The sequence below is a fragment of the Tupaia chinensis genome, unplaced genomic scaffold (assembly GCF_000334495.1).
Source record: "Tupaia chinensis unplaced genomic scaffold, TupChi_1.0 Scaffold000014_1, whole genome shotgun sequence".
Lineage (NCBI taxonomy): Eukaryota > Metazoa > Chordata > Mammalia > Scandentia > Tupaiidae > Tupaia > Tupaia belangeri.
This window is the reverse complement of record NW_006159444.1, coordinates 4,441,432-4,460,580: the sequence shown is the minus strand read 5'-3', so window position 1 is coordinate 4,460,580 and position 19,149 is coordinate 4,441,432. Positions and strand designations below refer to the sequence as shown.

The window sequence follows — 19,149 nt, the reverse complement described above, 5'->3', positions numbered from 1 at the left end:
ATTTTAAATAATAATAATGATAAATAAAATTAAATAAATAATTATTTAAAGAAAGACTACTATTTTTTGAATCTGTAGTATATATTGAGACAAACTAAAAGTTCACACATGCCCACACTGGCCTTGCTAAGCTTGAGAAGCCTAGCAGTGGGGCGCTAGGGAAGACAGTCACTCCTGAACCTACGTTGCAGTCTTGCATCCACGTAGCAAGTTCATCATCGGCGATGTCCTTGTTGGCGGCGGCCTTCAGCAGCTCATTGGTTCGGTCCTCCTGCTGCTGCACTGCAGAGGCACACTGTTTGGAGTAGTCTTTGTATCTCTGCCACAGCTGCAGCAGGGCCTTGCTGGAGTGCAGCTGCTCAGCGATCTCTTCCAGTAAGTTATTCCATCTGGGAATAACGGCCAGACTCATGAGTATATTACCACTCCCCCAAATGCTATTATTCACTATTTTATTTTTCATGATCCTGGCTCATGTGAGTATGAAAATAATGTGCAGATGACTCATTCCATTGATCGCACTAAAAGATAACATTTCGGGTCAGGTGGTGTGGTGGTTAAGGTGGTTATGGCCGAGTAAAGGTTTGAGTCCTGGACCTGGAGGCTTAAAAAACACTCTTTGCGTGTAAGTTCAAAATCCTGAGAGGGGAGTGAAAGAGAATGGACTGCAGCATAGTCAGCCCACCTTGGGATGGTGCTGTCTCACTGTCCCTCTCTTTCTCTTCTTCTCTGGCTCTCTCTAGTGAGTGCATATGCCCTATAGAAAAGTTGCAAAAAACATCATAACATTCATATTTCAAGGATAGACAATGGGGATAAGGGCAAACTTTAGATACATAACAGTTCTAATTTCTTCTAAATATCTTCACTTTTATTTATCACCAATATCATTTGTGAAATTTGAAATATTAGTAGAATAGAATCTACAAAGTTCAAATTACACATGCCAAGAAGTTTTAATTAGATCTATATTTATAACATGACTGTGCTAGAAATAGCATGTAGAGTCGGCATACCCCATACCTCATATTGACTTCCTTCAGTGTATTGGTAAGAGTTTCTGTTACAGGTGGGTGACAATCTTTAAATAGTTTTTTTTTCCCCCAAACTTCTGTAGACTTCTTTCCCATTTTTCTAGATCATCTTGAAGACTCTGCTCAAATAAAAAGTTCCACAGAGATAAGACAGGCTCTAAATTATTAATAAGTTTAATAGTAATTTATAGATATTTTCAAAAATACATACAAAGAAACACATAAACCATGCATGGCTTTGTTCTTTCTTTAGATAACCTTTATTCTCTCTCTCTCTCTCTTTCTCTCTCCTGCTGTTGTTTTGGCTGTGTGAAGAGATTCTTAACAACTAAGCCTCATACACTGGCATCGGGGTTTCTGCTGGAAAAACTTGAAGAGGGTATCCTTGTCAGTGATCTAGCAAGAAGCCATGGAGGTGGCATATGCACCATCTGTCACATTCTCTTGGCCCCTCAAAGGCAAAACCCAGGTCTCTATTTTATTACACATCTAGAGTGGTTTTATCTCAAACTCCTAATAATTAAGACTCTTAAGAATTCGCAGCTTTTCTGAGTAATCTCTTTAAAGTTTTATCTCTGGGTATTTTTCCTTGCGAAGAATTATTTTTGTTTAATTTTAAAAATTTATTTTGTTTCTATATTAGGAACGTTAATTGTATATATTTATGGAGTATCATGTGATGTTTGGATCACATTTATGTTGTAGAATGATTAGCTAATTAACACATCATCACACATACATATCCATTTTTGTCTAAAAAGAGTCAAACTCACAGAAGTAGCAGAATGGCCATCATCAGAAATTTAGGATTGAGGGCAGACATAAAAAGGGGAGATATTGGGGCCAGCAAGTGGCATAGTGGTTAAAGACGTTGGACTCCCACATGGCTGACCATGGTTCAAGTCTCGACCTGGTGGCTTGCTTTCTCACTTCCTCTCTCTCTGTCTCTCTCTCTGATCAAACTGGAAAATAATAATGATAATAATAAATAAAGTTAAATAAAATAATTTTTTAAAAAGGGAAGATATTAATCAAAGGGTATATAACTTCAACTAGACAGGAGAAATAAGCTTTAGTGGTCTGCTGCCTAAAATAGTGACTGTGGCCATATATCATATAATGATAATGCACTATGTATTTCAAAATTCCTTAGAACAAAGCATATTTAGTAAATAGGCATGGTGGAATCTTCTACCAAGAACCAGTAAGGGAACAGGAAGAAGGCTATTTTCCTGGAAATATTGCTAAAGTGATAGAGATTCAGTTCTTAGTAAAACTCCATAGATGAGCTAGGTAGGCTACAAAAATCTAGGACTATTTAACACCAATATCCAATTGTCCTCCAATTGAAATATTCAAGGGAAAGACTCTTAATCTTTTGATAACTTCAGACAACTCAAGCAGTTATTAAACACAAAATAAGTTAAATTAAAAAGCACTTCTCGAGTTTATATAATGTGCTTTAAAATTTAGTATCCTATAAATCCGTTTGAATGACTCTTAGTACTTGTAACTATTATTTAAGGTTTAAAGAAATTTTACGAGGGGATTTCAAGAGTCCTCAGCAAAACAGAATAAACATGGAAGTTTATTTTGTTGCCCCAAAACAACAAAAAAAACCCGGCAATCCTTTCATAATTTTTTCACAATATGCATTTTTCCATGAACTTTCTGAGTACTCCCTGGTATAATATACACATTTCATTGTGCTCCTTCTTGCCCCATCCAACAAAGACACCCCCTTGGGACCAGCAGTTATTATAGTCCAGCAGCTATATTGCTGGACTCCCATGTGGTCAACTGCAGTTCAAGCTCTGGACCCAGTGGCTTAAATTCACCCCAGGTGCGTGTGTGTGCGTGCCCAAGGTCCCGAGAGGAGAATGGAGGAGAAGGGATTGCGGCGTGGCCATCCTCCCTTGGGGGGTGATTTCTTGCATTCTGTCTCTCTGTCTCTCTCTGTCTTTCTGGCAAGCACACGTGCCCTATAGCAAAAACCTCTACAAAAAAAAAAAAAAAAGAAGACACCCCCTTAAGGAAGCCCACATATGAGGCCGGCAACATGTCAACCCTGACCATCAAGCAGGGGATGAACTCAAGGTAAGCAGGACATGTGCCAAGCTTTGGCTGGTGTCCTGTTCCCGGAGAGCCTGCCCAGCCCATAATGCCTTAATTATTAGCCAAGAAAAAAGAGCAACAGCAGGTGAGAATGGTCCAGTGCCCAGATGAGCATGGGAGTGAGGGCGGCAACACACCGGAGGGCAGTGACCTGAGACAGGAGAGAGTGCTGTGGTTAGGTCACAGAGCAGCCATTTCATTGTACTGAATAGGTGGACACAATTAAAAGGGACCCACAGGAAACCAAGCAGGAAGTGATAGAAAAGGGGACTGTGTGAACACCGGGACAGGCCTCTGATGTGATTACACTGAATGAAAAGAAAACAACTTAATGGCTTCAATGTTTATCACATCTGCTATTTTTCTCTTTGTTTTCTTTTTAATCCCTTAGAATAGGTTTGGAGAAACAAGATTAAAAGAGAAAGGGAAGGCATAAAAAGCAATGGCAACAGAGCAGGAAGGTCGATATGGATAGAAAGTGATTCCGTATGATACCTGTACATGGATATTTATAGAAGAGGATTTAAAAAGCCACCTAATCCAGAATTCGGTATCCATAGGCAAGTTCGATTAAGTAGCAATAAACCAGGTAACATTAATAGTAAAGATTGCTAACATTATTAAATGTAAACAGTAATATTTGAAAGTGATATCTCCACTTGCTAATTTTGAACTTTTCTCAAATTAAAATAAAAAAAAAAAAAACAGAATTTGAGAGAATTGCTGCATTCATCCATTACCTGCAGGTTGTCTACTTGAACTTGCACAGCTTCTAAGGAGCCAGTCAGCAGTCGGAATCGGGAAAGAGAGTATCTGGCCTCCATCAGGTAACTGTTTATCTCATCAAAGGCCACTTTGTGGTTACTCCATTGATCCAGCACTGACTTCAGCAGTATCTTTAACTGCCCAACCTTTTGAAAAAGACACTCTTACAATGACCTAACACACAAAATGGTGAACTATGAAGGGACTTCAAGAAGTTCGTGGACAAATGGAATTAAAGTGTGAGTCTATTTTGATGCCAAAACAAATTTGAAATCCAAGCATGGTTTGTTCATAATACATATTTTCCGTAAGGACTTGGAAGACCCCCCCCCCTTTATATATATTCAACTGATAGAAAACATTGACATCTAAGAACATCAGGGTTTTAGGTAGTATAAACAAGCTAAACCTTAAAACAAATGAATGATGAAGTGTAGCAATTTTGAAACTTATGCCTTACAAATTTTTGAACACTCAGTCTAAAGGAAAATGCTTAGATAGTGATTGATAATATATGTATTCTAAAGTGATAAAAGATCAATATATTTAATAAAAGTTTAAGAAATATATTGTTTTAAATGCATTTGATTAAATTTAGTAATTTACTTCTCCTAACAACCTGATGATAGGTAGGCGTGATCATTATTCTCCTCTTACAGATAAGAAAACTGAGGCATGAGGCAGGTAATGAAAACTACCCAAGATGGGAATATGAGGAATCTTGATTTGAATCCAGTTAGCCTGGCCCTGGAAAACAAAATCTCTATCTATAGCTCATGTTCATGCTCACATACACTGAAATGAATAGCTAAAGACAAAACATTATAGACCATTCTTCCCCTATACTTATGACATCAGAAAGGTTTTCAGCTTAATCTGTGTCTCTTACAGAGAGATTTACATTGGCGCTCCCAGATAGCACCACTAATCTAAACATAAGCTTTTGAAAAGAGAGCACATAAATGAATCTGCTTTTGCATTTTCTGCTCTTCTCACTATAAAGGAAAATTTGTAGAAGTGAATTAAGATACATCTAATGGAGCAAGAAATGGAAAAAAAATATCACCTCTGATGTGAGGCAATGCCCACAATTACAGACAGGGACCATGGTCCATCCTCATAGAAAGCAAGAAACAGACTTGAAAGTAAGGAAAGCAGATCAGTGGGAAGTTTTACGTAGTCTATTTCTTCAATAGATTACTTTTGTTTACTTTTGTATGAGATGTTCCTATGAAACAATCAGTCTTTACTTACATGGTAAGCTATTTCCAACAATGGGATTTATACAAATGCATAAAGTAAAATAGACTAAAACGTTGGGTTGAAAATATGGTAAGTGTAGACTACTACTAGAAAGTCAACTCTGGAGAAGAATGCACAGCCTGCAGAAGCTGATTGTTCGGCCCCTGGTCCCAGTCCCTTGCTCTCTGTGCCTCAGTCACTGTGTTTGTCAAGTGTGATAGTCACTGCTTGTATCGGTATGTGTTAAAGGTAACTGTGATTTCACACAGCAAGGAGCAGTATTTGTTACCACACTTACTAATGGAGGATTCAACACTTCATTCAGCACATAGAGCCTACGTTTTAGTGAGATTAACACACACACAAGTAGACAATGTGATATGTTACAAGTTGATAAATAAAATGAGTAAGATACAAAGCAGACAAGAGTCAGGGAGTGAGAGGGGATATTAGGAGGCTGTCCTTTAAAGTAAGTGTTCAGGAAAGTGCTCCCTGAAATGGTGAATTTGACTTAGGATTTTGTGGAGCAAACATGAAGATACGGCAGAGAGTGTCCCAGATAGAGGGAGGAGTTAGTTCCAAAGGCCTGGGTGCAGGATAGGCCCACTGAGTTTAGGAGTAGGGGGAAATACTGTGGCAGAAGAAAAGGAGGCTTCAGAACAGCAGTAGGAGACCTGGTCAGAGAGAGTGGATCAATTTTCATTAGATCCCCTTGGCATTGAGACCATTCAGGTGGCCATTGAATAACCCAGGCAAGCAATAATGGTGACTTCACCCTGGGTACTAGCTTCCGAGGTGGGCATGGGAGACCCCGAGACCAAAGCAACAGGAAGGGTCAAGTCATGAACTGAGATGGCAGAATGTGTGGGTGTGTGGGGAAGATCAGAGCTGGTCTAGGATGCGAGCTTGGGATGGATTCTGCTCATGCAAGAGGAGGTATCTGCCATCTTGGATTTCTCTGTCTAGAATTCAGGAAAAAAATTCACAGGGAGGATAGATACCTGAGAATTATCTATGTTTAGATGGTATCTATTGCCAAGGAAATGGCTAAGATTATTAAGGACCATGTTTATACTAAGATCTATTCCAGAATACACCAGAAACGAGACTTTCTTTCTTCTTCTTCTTTTTTTTTTTTTTTTTTAAGAATAGGTTAGAGGTGGATTTACCAGCACAGAGAGATGATGTATGGATTTGATAATGACTTACTCAGTTACTTTATGGAGATCAAAACCCAGGGTCTGAGCATGCACTGGGAAACCACAAGCAATATTACCATATGAGCAGTATTACCATATGAGCAGTATTACCATATGAGCAGTATTATCATATGAACAGTATTACTATATGAGCAGTATTACCATATGAGCAGTATTACCATATTAACAGTATTGCCATATGAGCAGTATTACCATACGAGCAGTATTACCATGTGGTCTAAATTTGCCCAGGTGTGGCTGAGCTCCTGCAGTGTGCTCATGACGGGGCCTGTGACTTCTTCTTTCTTGTTCTGAATCAAAGCAAGTCCATTCTGTTCAATTTTCTCCACTTCTTTTTCTTTTGCTTTAATCAAATCTTCCAGATCCTGAAAATTTAAAAAATAGTCATTTTAAATTGTTCTATTATGGAACTCTAGGGTGCACTGAAATTGAGCTATTATAGTTTCATGTCCTAAAAACCTTTTACTAATCTAAAAAGCTCATTCTCAGATGAGTATCTCTGAGCAATACTTCTTCCTACATGAAAATGAAAAAAAAAAAAAAGATAAAGAAAGAAGGAAAAAAGTCTTCTTATCCATGGAAAATTAGCGTAACTTAAAAAAAGTAAAATTTGATTATCTACGGATAAGGAAATGACACTAATTTTTTTCAAGAAGCTACGACGAAAGAAATGCATGTCAGTAATGGTAGTCTGATTTATAGCCATAAATTCATGTATTCATATGTTGGTGTAGAAAAGTTACACAGCCTAGCTCATAGAAAGAAATGTGGTAGAATGGTACTCCCGATCACAGTGTCAGATTTAGTCAAATTTCTGCTTCTAAGGCTGCATCACTTTAAGTGAGTGAGAAATTTTCCCCAGCTATGTTTCGTTAGATGGAAAATCAGAAGATTGGGGAAGATCATCTCTATTATCCCTTCTTTCCCTCAAAAATACCGTGATTCTATGTGATTCTGAACGGTTATAGGCATTTTTCATGAATCAAATCTTCATTTTCTTTAGAATTTGCATGTATGGCTATCAATATAGAATGTTCAAGAAAGAAAAATAAAATGAGGGAAGATCTAGAGCTGACCACGGTTCAAGTCCTGGAACTAGCAGCTCAAAACTCACATTGGGCATGTGTGAGTGCAAGTGTGCCCAAAATTCCTGAAGGAGAGTGGTGAAGGGAGTGTGACCATCCCCTCTGGGGGATGATTTCTCACTTTCTCTGTCTCTGTCTCTGTCTCTCTCTCTGTGTTTTTCCGGTGAGCTCATATGCCCTATGACAAAAAAACAAAACAAAACAAAAAATTGTAGACCCATAGATCCTGGAAGTTAGAAAACAGAAAACTCTAAAATATTTTGAGATCTCACCCCTTCTTAGGACCCACGTGTGGGTAATACTACTGGGATTAGGTAATCCTGTTGACATGGTGTGGAAAGGAGGCAGTCTGCTATGGTAATTACCGATTTTTGTCCATAAAATTATTTTACTTCTTTTATTTTTGTTTCTGTTGTGCTTCAACCTTTTATTCTCTCTGTACTTCATTTATAAAATATGGATAATAATACATTTCCTGCTTGCTCCACAGAAAAAAATTAGATAAGTACATATGAAATATCTTTTAAACTGTCAAAACTAATCAAATGCAAGGTAGTATTATTTTCAGCCATTTGGTAATCTGCTATGCTTAGTGCAATCTATTTATTTTTTCTCTTCTGAATTATCATGAAGCTATATTTGGCTTCACGAATAATTGGAAATTCATGCATTTGGTAGCTTAAAGAGATCATTTTTTCCCATTGTTCTCTCATTTCCACTTTATAGATCTTGTCAATATTTTGACAGTTTCGATAATCACTAGAGAATGAACATAGTAATTACTGGGGCTACAGATCCTTTAGGCAATACTGAAAACAATTGACTCTACTATTTAAGGCCTTCTCTATTTCTCCGTTATGTTAACTTTTTCCAGTGAACATTACTAAAAGAATGACACATTGCTTAGAAACACATCTCAAAAATGCCAGATCCAGCTGTGGTGGCATACAGATAGCTAGGGAGGCTGAAACCTTCACGGGAAGCTCGAGTGTGATTCCTGGGCCAACCTGAATGTGACGAGTGAGTGTGGATGCACGAGCCTTTAACCCTGGGTAACTGGGAGGCTGGGTCAGGAGGATCATGACATGAGACTCAGTCAAAATGACCTGTCTCTGACTCCGTCTCTCTTTTTGCGCTTCAACTCTCTCTCTTTCTTCCCTCCTCTCTCTTATAAAAGTCCTCCTCACCGTATGGATAAAAGAGCAATGGGCCAGCAGATAGCATGGTGGTTACATTGGCAGATTCCCACATGGCCGGCCGCAGTTACAGCCCCAGACCCAGAGGCTTGAAAATCATATGGGGAACATGTGCATGCACAAGTTCCCAGGACGAGAATGGAGGAGAAATGATTGCTTCATGGCCGTCTTTCCTGGGGGGTGATTTCCTACTTTCCCTCTTACTATTTCTGTCTCTGTCTCTCTCTCTCTGGGGAGCACATATGCTCTTAAGAAAAAAAATAAAATAAAGCAATGCCCAGGAGGGAAACAGAATTGAAAAAATATATTTTGTTCAAAACAGAGATGTGTTTTCCTTTCCTTTCAATAGTAATTAAAAGATAATTCTGTTTCTGATTAATAAAGGGCAAATGTAACGTTGTTATAATTAATCATTCTTAGGTTAATTCATAAATATCCGTTCTTACATTGATTTAAATTAATAAATCACCTCTAAAAAACTGGGAAAAAATTCAATATTTTTAAAACAAAGCTTGAATCCAGTCAATGATTTAAGTGTGCTGGTTTAAATTTCACTCTTTGGTCCAAAGGAATAATTTCTCAAAAATGACAATAAATTTTATCAAGGTTTTTAGCATTGCCAAATAGAACGAGTCAGTTAGACTATTGTGATTTATATGTGATGTCTCAAAATAACTGTGTGGTCTACTTCCATTCTGTTTTTTGTTTCAAAAAAGTACTTTACACTTGAAATCACAACTTGGCTTTGGTGTAGAGTTTTTTAAACAATACTTTAAACTTTCCCTTATGATACTGCCTGACCTGACCCTTAGTGACCCTTAGTGAGACTAAAACTTGGTGCCTAAAAGTAGGAAAACTTGGCCAAACTTTCACTATATTTTCCAGATAAAAATGTGTCGCTTTGATAAACAGAAAAAGTGCACAGGAAAAGAAACAAATGGAAAATGGCAGAAAAAACATCACATCTCAGAGAAGAAAAATATAGAAAAAAATTTTTAAAAAAGAACGGAAAAGACAAACAAGGAAAAGGAACATTATATGAATGTACTATTGAGTACAGTTTATTATAGTAAAGTTTATCACAGAGCAACAAGGAAGTACTAGTCTTGCTAATGCAAACACTTGGAATTATCTTTTTAAATTAATAAAAACATTTTGAGCCAGCAGATTGTGTGGAGGCTAAGGTGCTGGATCCTATGTAGCCCCCGGCATGGTTCAAGTCCTGGACCTGGAGGCTTGAAAATCAGGCTGTGTATGTGTGCGTATGCCCAAAATCCCAAGAGAATGAAGAAGGGACTGTGGTGTGGCCATTCCCCCTGGAGGGTGATTTTTCTCTCTCTCTCTTTCTCTCTCTCTCTAGCAAGTGCATGTGCTCTACAGCAAAGTATGAAAAAAATTAATAAAAGTATTTTAACTTAGAAACGCAACCAAAGGCATGACATCTTACTCTTAAGAGAAAAATTGTGAAACTCTGGCTCATTTGCAGATTTCAGAATTCATGGCCTAAATTAGAGTCCTACTGGTCCCTAGAACATGGGAAATGCAATGGGAGAGATGACACATGTATTTGATTTTTGGTCTTGTACACGCCCATCTTCTAATGTGAAGCATTTTCCAAAATTAGTATGATTTTAAAACAATTCGTTACATGATGTTTTTCTTTGTCATTTTCGTGCAGTCTCAAAATTGCAACCTGGGGCATTTGGGCACTATGAGCACCCTCTCTTCCTTTTCTGAACCGAGAAGCTTAAATAACATCTCTTTTTACATGTGTCCCAAACAGAAAAATGCCAGTGGGAAGGGAGATCTTTACCAAAGTTTCCTTTCTGAGATTTGAAATAGAAAAACAAGTTGTGGGGAAAAGAGCTTTTCTGCAGAATTACTTCCCAGTCTTCTACTGTTCTTAGGAAATACCCAAAGAGTGTAGTTACAGCTAATCTGTGACACAGTACAAATTAGTAAGTTATTTAAAAACAACAAGAAGTTTCTTTAGTATGAACAAGAATATTTGAAAAAAAAAAAAAAACCAAAAACAAAAAGATTGTGTGTTCCTAAATCACTGAAAAGCATTTAGAATCCAACCACTCCACTTACACCCTCAAACCTCGTCACTAACAGTTGAACAAAACAGACTGTGTACAGCTTCCCCATGTGACAAAATAGGAAGGAACACAAGTCAGACCCTATTCAAACAGGAATCCAGTCACTAGCACTAACTTGCATTTAAGTAAACACAGAGGAAAGAAAAGCAAGTTAAATGACATCTTTAGGAAGTACACTGGCCAATCCTAAAAACATGGAGCCAGGCTACAGTTTCTGTGACAGTTAAAAATATTAATATTAGAATGAAAGAGACTTAGAGGCCAGCAGGTGACATAGTGGCTAATGTGCTAGACTCCCACATGGTCATCTAAGGTTTGAGTCCTGGGCCTGGTGGCTTGCTTTCTCCCTTACCCTTTCTCTCTCTCTGGCCAAATTAAAGATAATGATAATAAATAAATAAATCTTAAAAAAAAAAAGAATTAAAGAGACTTAAAAGACCTAACAAGTGGGGCCAACAGATGGCATAATGGTTACATTGCTATACTCCGATGTAGTCACCAAAGTCTGAGTCCTGGACTCAGAAGGTTAAAGCTCACACAGGACGCCTGTGGATGTGTGCCCAAGATCGTAAGAGGAGAATGGAAGAGAAGGGATTGCAGTGTGGCCATCCCCCTGGGGAGTGATTTCTCGCTTTCTGTCTCTCTGTCCCGCAAGCACATGCGCTCTATAGCAAAAATCTCAAAAACAAAAAGATCTAACAAGCACTGTAGCATGTGGACACTATTCATTTCCACAATTAAATAAAATGGAAAAGAAAAGATTTTTAAAGACAATTCAGAGAACAGAATTATGGGTTGAGCATGGAATATTAGATTGTCAGAAAAATCATGATGCATTTTTGCATTACAAAATAAAACACAGAAAAACACATCATGACTTTTCCAACTACCAAATAATATATAGGAAATACTGCCAATTTTTGTGGTGGTAATTTGGCCACATAGGAAAATTTCCATTTTTCAGAGATGTGTATTGTATAAAATGATATTCTATCTTAGGTTTACTATAAAGTTCTTAAGAAAAGAAGAATTTAGGTAAATGTGTCAAAATCCTGATAATTATTACATCTAGTGATAAATATATAGGGTTCTTTTCTCTGTACTTAGGAGCATGTTTAAAATTTCGCATAATTTCCAGTTTGTAACAGTTGAAAAATCTGAGTTATTAAAAACCTCTATAAGCTCATTAGAGAAATTTGTACCAAATGCCGCCTTTTTGTTGTTGTTTATTGTTGGACATGTATGTTTGCCAGAGAGACAGAAAGAGAGAGAGAGAGGGATTGAAGGAAAGTAAGAAATCTCAGCCTGAGTGGATGGCCACACTGCAATTCCTTCTCCAATCCCCACTCAGGATCTTGGACACACATACGCCCAGTGTAATTTTCAAGCTACTGGGTCCAGGACTGAAACCACACAGTTGGCCATGTGGGATTCAGACACCTTAACCTCCATGCCACCTGCTGGCCCACCAAATGCCAGTTTTCAAAAAGGATGGAACTGGAAAGTCTTGGAGCCTACAAACTCCTTCAGCATATGCCACGAAATTGCACAGCTGTGCACCTGGGTGCCTGGACAAGTTACCTGACAGTCTTTTAATGCATTCTGAACAGAAGCTTGATCCCCAATTTGATGCTGTTGTTTCAGTCTCGTCTCCTGGGTTTCAAACCACGTTTTCAGACACTGTACATTATTTTCATATTCTGACCAAGATTCCAATAAGCCTTCCAACAGCTGGATCTGAACAAACATAATAAAATAAAATTTGCAATTTCATTTTAAAATCAAATCATTGGCAAGCTAATCATTCTAGCCATGATTTTTTCCAAATTAGAGAATCCTTAAAATTCAGTCCATTGTATATATGATTTTAAAAATGAAGTTTATAAAGTATGAATCCATGCTTGTTACTGGTAAGGGAAAAATGACTAAAGTCAACTTGAACCAAAAGAAATTAAGAGGCATCTTTTAAAAAAACTGAAATAACATGAAATATACAGAGCGGAAGATGCATAAGAGAAAACGGTGAACAGGGCTGAAGGAAGCCTACAGCAACGCAACCTTCGGAGGCATCGTTGGCAGCGTTCAAACATGCAAGGTAGCTGTACTCCTCGTGAAATGAGTTTTCCTTACCAAGAGTGTCTGTTTGGGGTTCCCCTGTAAGTAAGGACCACAGCAGCCTCCTGGCTTACCTTCTCACTTACTAGACCTTGAAGGATTTGCCAGCTTTTATTCATTGCTCCAAGCTGCTCAGCAAAATCAGTCTTGTCACTGCGTTTGCTTTCTACATCCTGACTACTGATCTGCAGCACAGACTGGTTCACGAAATCAACTGTCAGCTGTTTACAATTAATGTCTATCTTAAAACCCTAAAAAAAAAAAAAAGAGAGAGAGAAAGTAAGAAACAAGATTATACACATAAATGTCTTATTTTACTAGGAGTTGGAAAGCTTTAAGTAATTTTTTGAAGGATTATTTCATTTTATTTATTACTATTATTTATTTTTTAATTTGCTATAGGGCACTTGTGCTCACTAGAAAGAGAGAGGGAAAGTGAGAGAGGAAGCTATCGGGTTCAGGACTCTAGCTGCGGTTGGCCACGTGGGAGTGCAGTACCGTAACTACCACATCACCTGCTGGCCCCAGCCTTAAGTAATCTCAATATTCTCACTGCCATGACTTCACCCAAAAGACTTAATTTGTGTGTATTCATATGACCCATCACCCATTATTTTCAGAAGCTGATTATGCATTTGCATTGGCTTATAGAAACATATACACACTAATTTTATATATTTATATATATGTAGATAGATTAGTTAGATAGAATTTAAGTAGGAGGTAGAACTAGATAAATTCTAAAATTTCACTATAAAATTTTTATAAATTATAGTATTTATTTTTAGGAATTCTATGATTTTCTTAAATGACACAACATGGTTCAAAATTATTCCCAGTACTGGACAACTTTCCAATGCATATCACCAGGGATGTAGTTTTCTTGCTCTTGAATTGCTGTCTGGCCATTGTGTCCATACATAGATCTCAAGACCTGATTTACTTTAAAATACAAATTATTTTTAAATTAATTGATTTTTATGTGGACCAAGACCTGATTTTTCATAATTCATTTTGAGCTCTTTCAAATACAGTAGTATAAAAGTATGAAAAATTGAAACCAAAAATTAACTACCTTATATTTCTGAAGGTACTCATGAACAGCCTTGTAGCCTATGGCATTTTTTATATCTTCTTCATCCTTCTGAATAACAGTTTCCATTAGAGAAATCCAACTCATGAGTTCAGAAATGGCATGGCGGGAAGGTAGCTGATCCATTTGGAGCTGATCAAGTTAGAGATAGAGTAAGTCCAAAAATGTTAAAATTTAAACCCAAATTCTGCTAGTTTAAAAGCCCTACATTATCCCTCGATGATACTGTATATAGTATTCCCAACCAGACCGGTGAGAAATGTATTCATGTTGGGAAATTCACTTTACTGGCTAAGTGATGTATAGTGACCAAATTATAAAGGAAATGAAAATCAAATAAAATATATTAAATTGAAAAAACCCTACATTAATTCTTATTCATGTCCCACAGAGATAACACTGCCTAATGACAGTTTTAGATCTTAACCCCATTAGAAGCTTGAAATTAAACATGAGGCAAACACTGAATAATAACAGTCATTTTGTGCTCACTTGACATCCGATACTATCAACATTGTATAAACATTAACTAATTAATCAAAACACCAGCAAGGAGAAAATATTATTCTTATTTTATAGCTAGTTTTATGAGGTTTAAAAAAACTTAACTACAAAACACTCAACAGATGTATTTCATTAATTATCTTGTAAAATCTCTGTGTATTATGACTCAGGAATGTGAATAGAAGAAAGAAAAAATACCACTCCATGAGCTATCATTTTCTAGATTTTTTTGGCACTCTAATATTTCTTCCTAAAAGCCTAGCCAATTTCCTTAGGCTTCAACTAAAATATACTTAGAATTCAGAAGCTTACTTAACATATCACACATTCAGGCATATGGCTTAGGAAAAACAAAGCTATCGTTTAAAATCCTGGGTCATCAGGATAGTCATGACACATTTTTGCATAGAAAAACAGAAAAATACATCATGGCTTTCCTGATGACCTAATATTTATTGATCAATTTCTATATGCTGCTCAAAGATGTAGAGATGGATGTGAGATGCTGCCCGCTCTCTAGAATTGCGGGTTAGGAGAGAGAAGGCACATGTATTAAATACATCATCATACCTGCTACACAGTGACAAATGTCAAAGAGATCTAATGAGAAATGTTCTGAGATTTCCAGAGAGACAGGCATATTTGCAGGTAAGAGAAGTACTTAGATTATTGAACGTCAATTGCTTTTTTTGATAGACACGTCACATGTCTTATTAATATAAAGCTTCCTAACTGCTCACCTTATGAAGTTTTGATAGATGTAACTGCTCACATTTCCCCCATGAGACAACGGAGTTTAAAGGCCAGGAAAAGATTCAATACACACACTAAAAAGGCTCTTGGAAGAAAGGCCATCTAAGTGGACTCTGCAGAGCAGTTACTTTTACTACGCAATAAAATGGGAGAGAGAAAAGGCAAGCCGTGCAAGACGAAGCTGATTTAAATTCATGAGCAAAAGCAGATTGACCTATGTTTCCACCTAATGTAGGTTAAATCAGCTACTGCCAGCTATACCCTCATCTTTACCTGGTGGAGCTTTTCCTGGACAGCTGGAATGTTGGTCAGCAGGTCCGTCCACTGGCTGTCAATGTGCGACAGCTCTGAGCGCAGGGCTGCGGTGTCCACCTTCTTTAAGCGGAGAAGCTGGTTCCCAGTGCTCAGAACAGATGATTTCAGGGAAGATGTGGCATCCACCTCTTTAGAAAACTCCTAAAGAAGTCACAACATTCAAATTGGAAGTCAATAGCCAGATCTTTCATTTAAGGAAAGAGATCAATTTAGCGCATCAAACAACTTCGACACATTGGAGAGGTGGGATGGGGGGTTATATTGAAGATTCTAAAGGAAAACAATGAGAGCCAGTGACAAAGCCATTACTGAGAACTGCTTTAAAGAGGACAAGTGAATTCACTGACCACTATTATTTTACATAATTATCGAACACACACAGTTCCGATTGATAAATTCTCCGTAGATTACTTAGAATATCCGCTGGCATCTCTTCTTTTTGCTGGAGTGTGAGTCAGGCCTTACTTACAGGCCTGAAAGCAGTACCATCAGATCAGATGCCCTAGATCCCTAGACTTACCAGGAAAGCATTTAGATGGTCACGGACCATTTCCAGTTCTTGTGGGACGGTTACAGATTGCTGAGTCCAAAATTCTAGCTTGTCTTGTGCAGACTGTAACCAGCGAAGTAAATCTGCAGATTCACTTTGATATCTGTAAGTATATTAATGAGTCCATTAAGTAAACGTTAATTCCCTACCTTCTGTACACTCACGTTATTTATTGCTGCCAACAGTTTCAAAACAAAAGACATGACAGATTTAGAAGAAAAACACACTAAGCTGACCCTCTGAAACTTTCTTTTCTTAATATTTATACCTTGAATAATCTGTATCTTGGGGTTCAGCTTTCCCATCTCTAAGCTGAAAATAAAAATATTCTACTCTCACACTGATGCTACTAAGAAAATATGAAATAATGGTGGACCAGCAAGTGGTATGGAGCTTAAGGCAGCTGGATCCCACGGGGCCAACTGCATGGTTCAAATCCCAGACTCTGAGGCTTGAAAAATACACCAGGCATGTGTGCATTCATGCCCAAAATCCCGAGAGAAGAATGAAGAAGGAACTGCGGTGTGACCACCCCCTCCCAGAGGGTGATTCCTCACTTCCCTCCTCTCTCTGTCTCTCTTCAGCAAGCACATGGGCCCGATAACAAACTTTAAAAAGAAATAAAGAAAACATTAGATAGCAGTTATGCAAAGTTCTTTCAAATAAAGGTGTCATAGAAAGGTTGTTTCCCCACATGAAAACCAACTCTCGACCTTCTTTGAACACTTCCCACTGCCTTGAGAAGCTTCCCCTCTGAATCCACATTTGCTCCTCTTTCTCTCCTGAGGATTTCCTGTGACCACCCAGATACTGTCAACAGGCAAGGGATAAGGACAGTTGGAAAGTAAGCGGCATTGCAACCTGCTCCCTGCCTCCTTTTCCCTGCTTATACCACTAGACAGGACTCCAGCTGGGGCTTTCTGTTTGTCTCTATTTTTCAAGCTATACAGTAAGTTTTTAGAGAGACCATATCTTCTTCAAGCCTTGTACCCGCTAGCCTTATTCAGACACCACAGCCCGCATCTGAAAGAAAGCAGAAGCGCCGTCATGCTACCTGGTCCAGTGTTTCAGTATGGTCTCCAGCCTGTGCAGTTCCTTGGACACTTTGTTGGTGTTACTCAGCCAGTGCTCTCCAAGTTGGTTAAGCTGGCCTTCTAGATCGGAGCAGCTAATGGATATCAGAAGACGTTTCCCATCATCTAGTACCTGATACAATTTGGGCTGGTATTCATTAAGGCTGGATTTTAAATGCTAAAAAGATAGAAAACTTCATGTTAAAAGTTCAGACAGTGCAATTTTTATCATTAAGAATTAGAATTTCTGGGACCAGCAGATGGTATAATGATGATGTTGCTGGACTTCCAATGTAGTCAACCATGGTTTGAGTCTCAGATCCAGCGAGTTAAAACTCACACTGGGCACGTGTGCATGCATACCCAAGATCCCAAGAGGAGAATGGAGAAGGGATTGTGGCATGGCCCTCACCCCACCCCAAGGGTGATTTCTCACTCTCTGTCTCTCCAACCAGTGCACACACCCTATAGCAAAAATCTCCTTTAAAGAAAAAAAGAATGATAATTTCTTTAGTAACCAAAATGTCCTCATTATCCATTAGTTAAACTTAAACTATATGTGTCCATGTAACACTGGAACTTGGAGATGTTTCATCTATTTCTAAGGATAGTTCCCCCCACTCTTCTGCATTCTTAGTAGTAATTTAGTTGCATTTAGAACTGTCAAACTAAGTATTTCAGTGATTGTCTGATACCAGCATCAATGTAGATGCTACATTATTAAAAAAGATATCTTTCAGGACCAGCAGTTAGCGTAATGGCTATGTCGCTGGACTCCCATGTAGTAGACCGCGGTTTGCGTCCTGGACCTGGTGGCTTAAAACTCAAGCTGGGTGCTTGTGCGTGCGTGCCCAAGATCCCGAGAGGAGAAGAGATTGTGGCGTGGTCATGCCCTCGGAGGGTGATTTCTCACTTTCTCTCTGTCTCTCTCTGTCTGGCGAGCACATGTGCCCTATAGCAAAATCTTCTCTGAAAAAAAAAAAAAGAGATTTTTCAAAAGAAGAAAGAGAAGGAGAAAAAAAGAAGTCTTTTTAAAGCTCAACTACAAATCTATAAATAACACAGTATGTTAACATTTGCTTTCAACAATGTAATAACTTTAAATAAAAATAATTAACAAAAAGATCTAATCACGGTTATTTTGATTTTGTTAAAACTACTGGGAAGTGTCAAAGGAAACGTGACCGGAACCACCAAGACCCCCACGGACACTGACCTGGTAGAGAGCTATGCGGTCCATGAGCCTGTCCTCGCTCTCCTCCACCAGTCCCACGCTTGGAATGCTGCTCGCCACCACCTCTAGCTGCCGGCCGAGAGCCCGCTGGTCCTCATCCAGATGAGACCACGTCTGGAAAGACAATGCTACTCTGTGAGCTGGAAAATCCTCCTTAGGAAGTGACATCCTTCTTGTCAAGTGCAAACTGCGTGATTGACAGACTCTTCAGAGTTACGTTGAGGGTATTTGTGTTGGGGTTTGCTTTGGGAAGCGAAAGATGGTTTCGAACCATGTAATCAGATGGTGGCCCTCTAAAGCACTGTGAATGGGCTTTGGCATCTGCCAGTAACTAGCTGCATGACGTTGGGTGAGTTACTACATGTCACTGAACTTCACTTTTCACATAGGAAAATGGGGATGTTAATGACTATCTTCTCTTTCAGCAGAATTAAGCAGAATAGTGTGTGCAGTGGTCCTGGTACCTAGTGTGCACAGTTTCAATATTTACCACAGTTAAGGATTTGAGTAAAAGGGATGGCCATGTTTGCTGTTCACATGTTACAGGAACCAGAATCTGTAAGTAAAACTTACACAGGGCCAAGCCCACAGCCTGGTAGTTAAAGGAGCCAGATCCCTTATGTACAACCACTTGGCTTGAATCTGGACCCAGAGGCTTGAAAAACATCCCAGGCCATGTGTGTGTGCAGAATTCCGGCAGGTGGAGAAATAGAGAAGGAACTGCAGCATGACCAAACCCATGGTAGGGGGGGG

General features: G+C 38.5%; 1 protein-coding gene across 1 annotated transcript in view; it reads right to left on the bottom strand.

The window, feature by feature from the left end:
• The window catches only part of SYNE1 (spectrin repeat containing nuclear envelope protein 1), a 596,966-nt gene that overhangs the window by 112,120 nt on the left and 465,697 nt on the right, over window positions 1-19,149 (bottom strand). The window contains exons 108-117 of the mRNA XM_027769865.1: window positions 18,379-18,510; window positions 17,144-17,340; window positions 16,060-16,192; window positions 15,498-15,680; window positions 13,950-14,099; window positions 12,949-13,125; window positions 12,341-12,496; window positions 6,586-6,741; window positions 3,890-4,060; window positions 1,079-1,153 (exon numbers count right to left, since the gene is read on the bottom strand). Of these exons, the coding sequence (XP_027625666.1) occupies window positions 1,079-1,153; window positions 3,890-4,060; window positions 6,586-6,741; window positions 12,341-12,496; window positions 12,949-13,125; window positions 13,950-14,099; window positions 15,498-15,680; window positions 16,060-16,192; window positions 17,144-17,340; window positions 18,379-18,510 (1,530 nt within the window). The remainder of the gene's footprint in view (window positions 1-1,078; window positions 1,154-3,889; window positions 4,061-6,585; window positions 6,742-12,340; window positions 12,497-12,948; window positions 13,126-13,949; window positions 14,100-15,497; window positions 15,681-16,059; window positions 16,193-17,143; window positions 17,341-18,378; window positions 18,511-19,149) is intronic.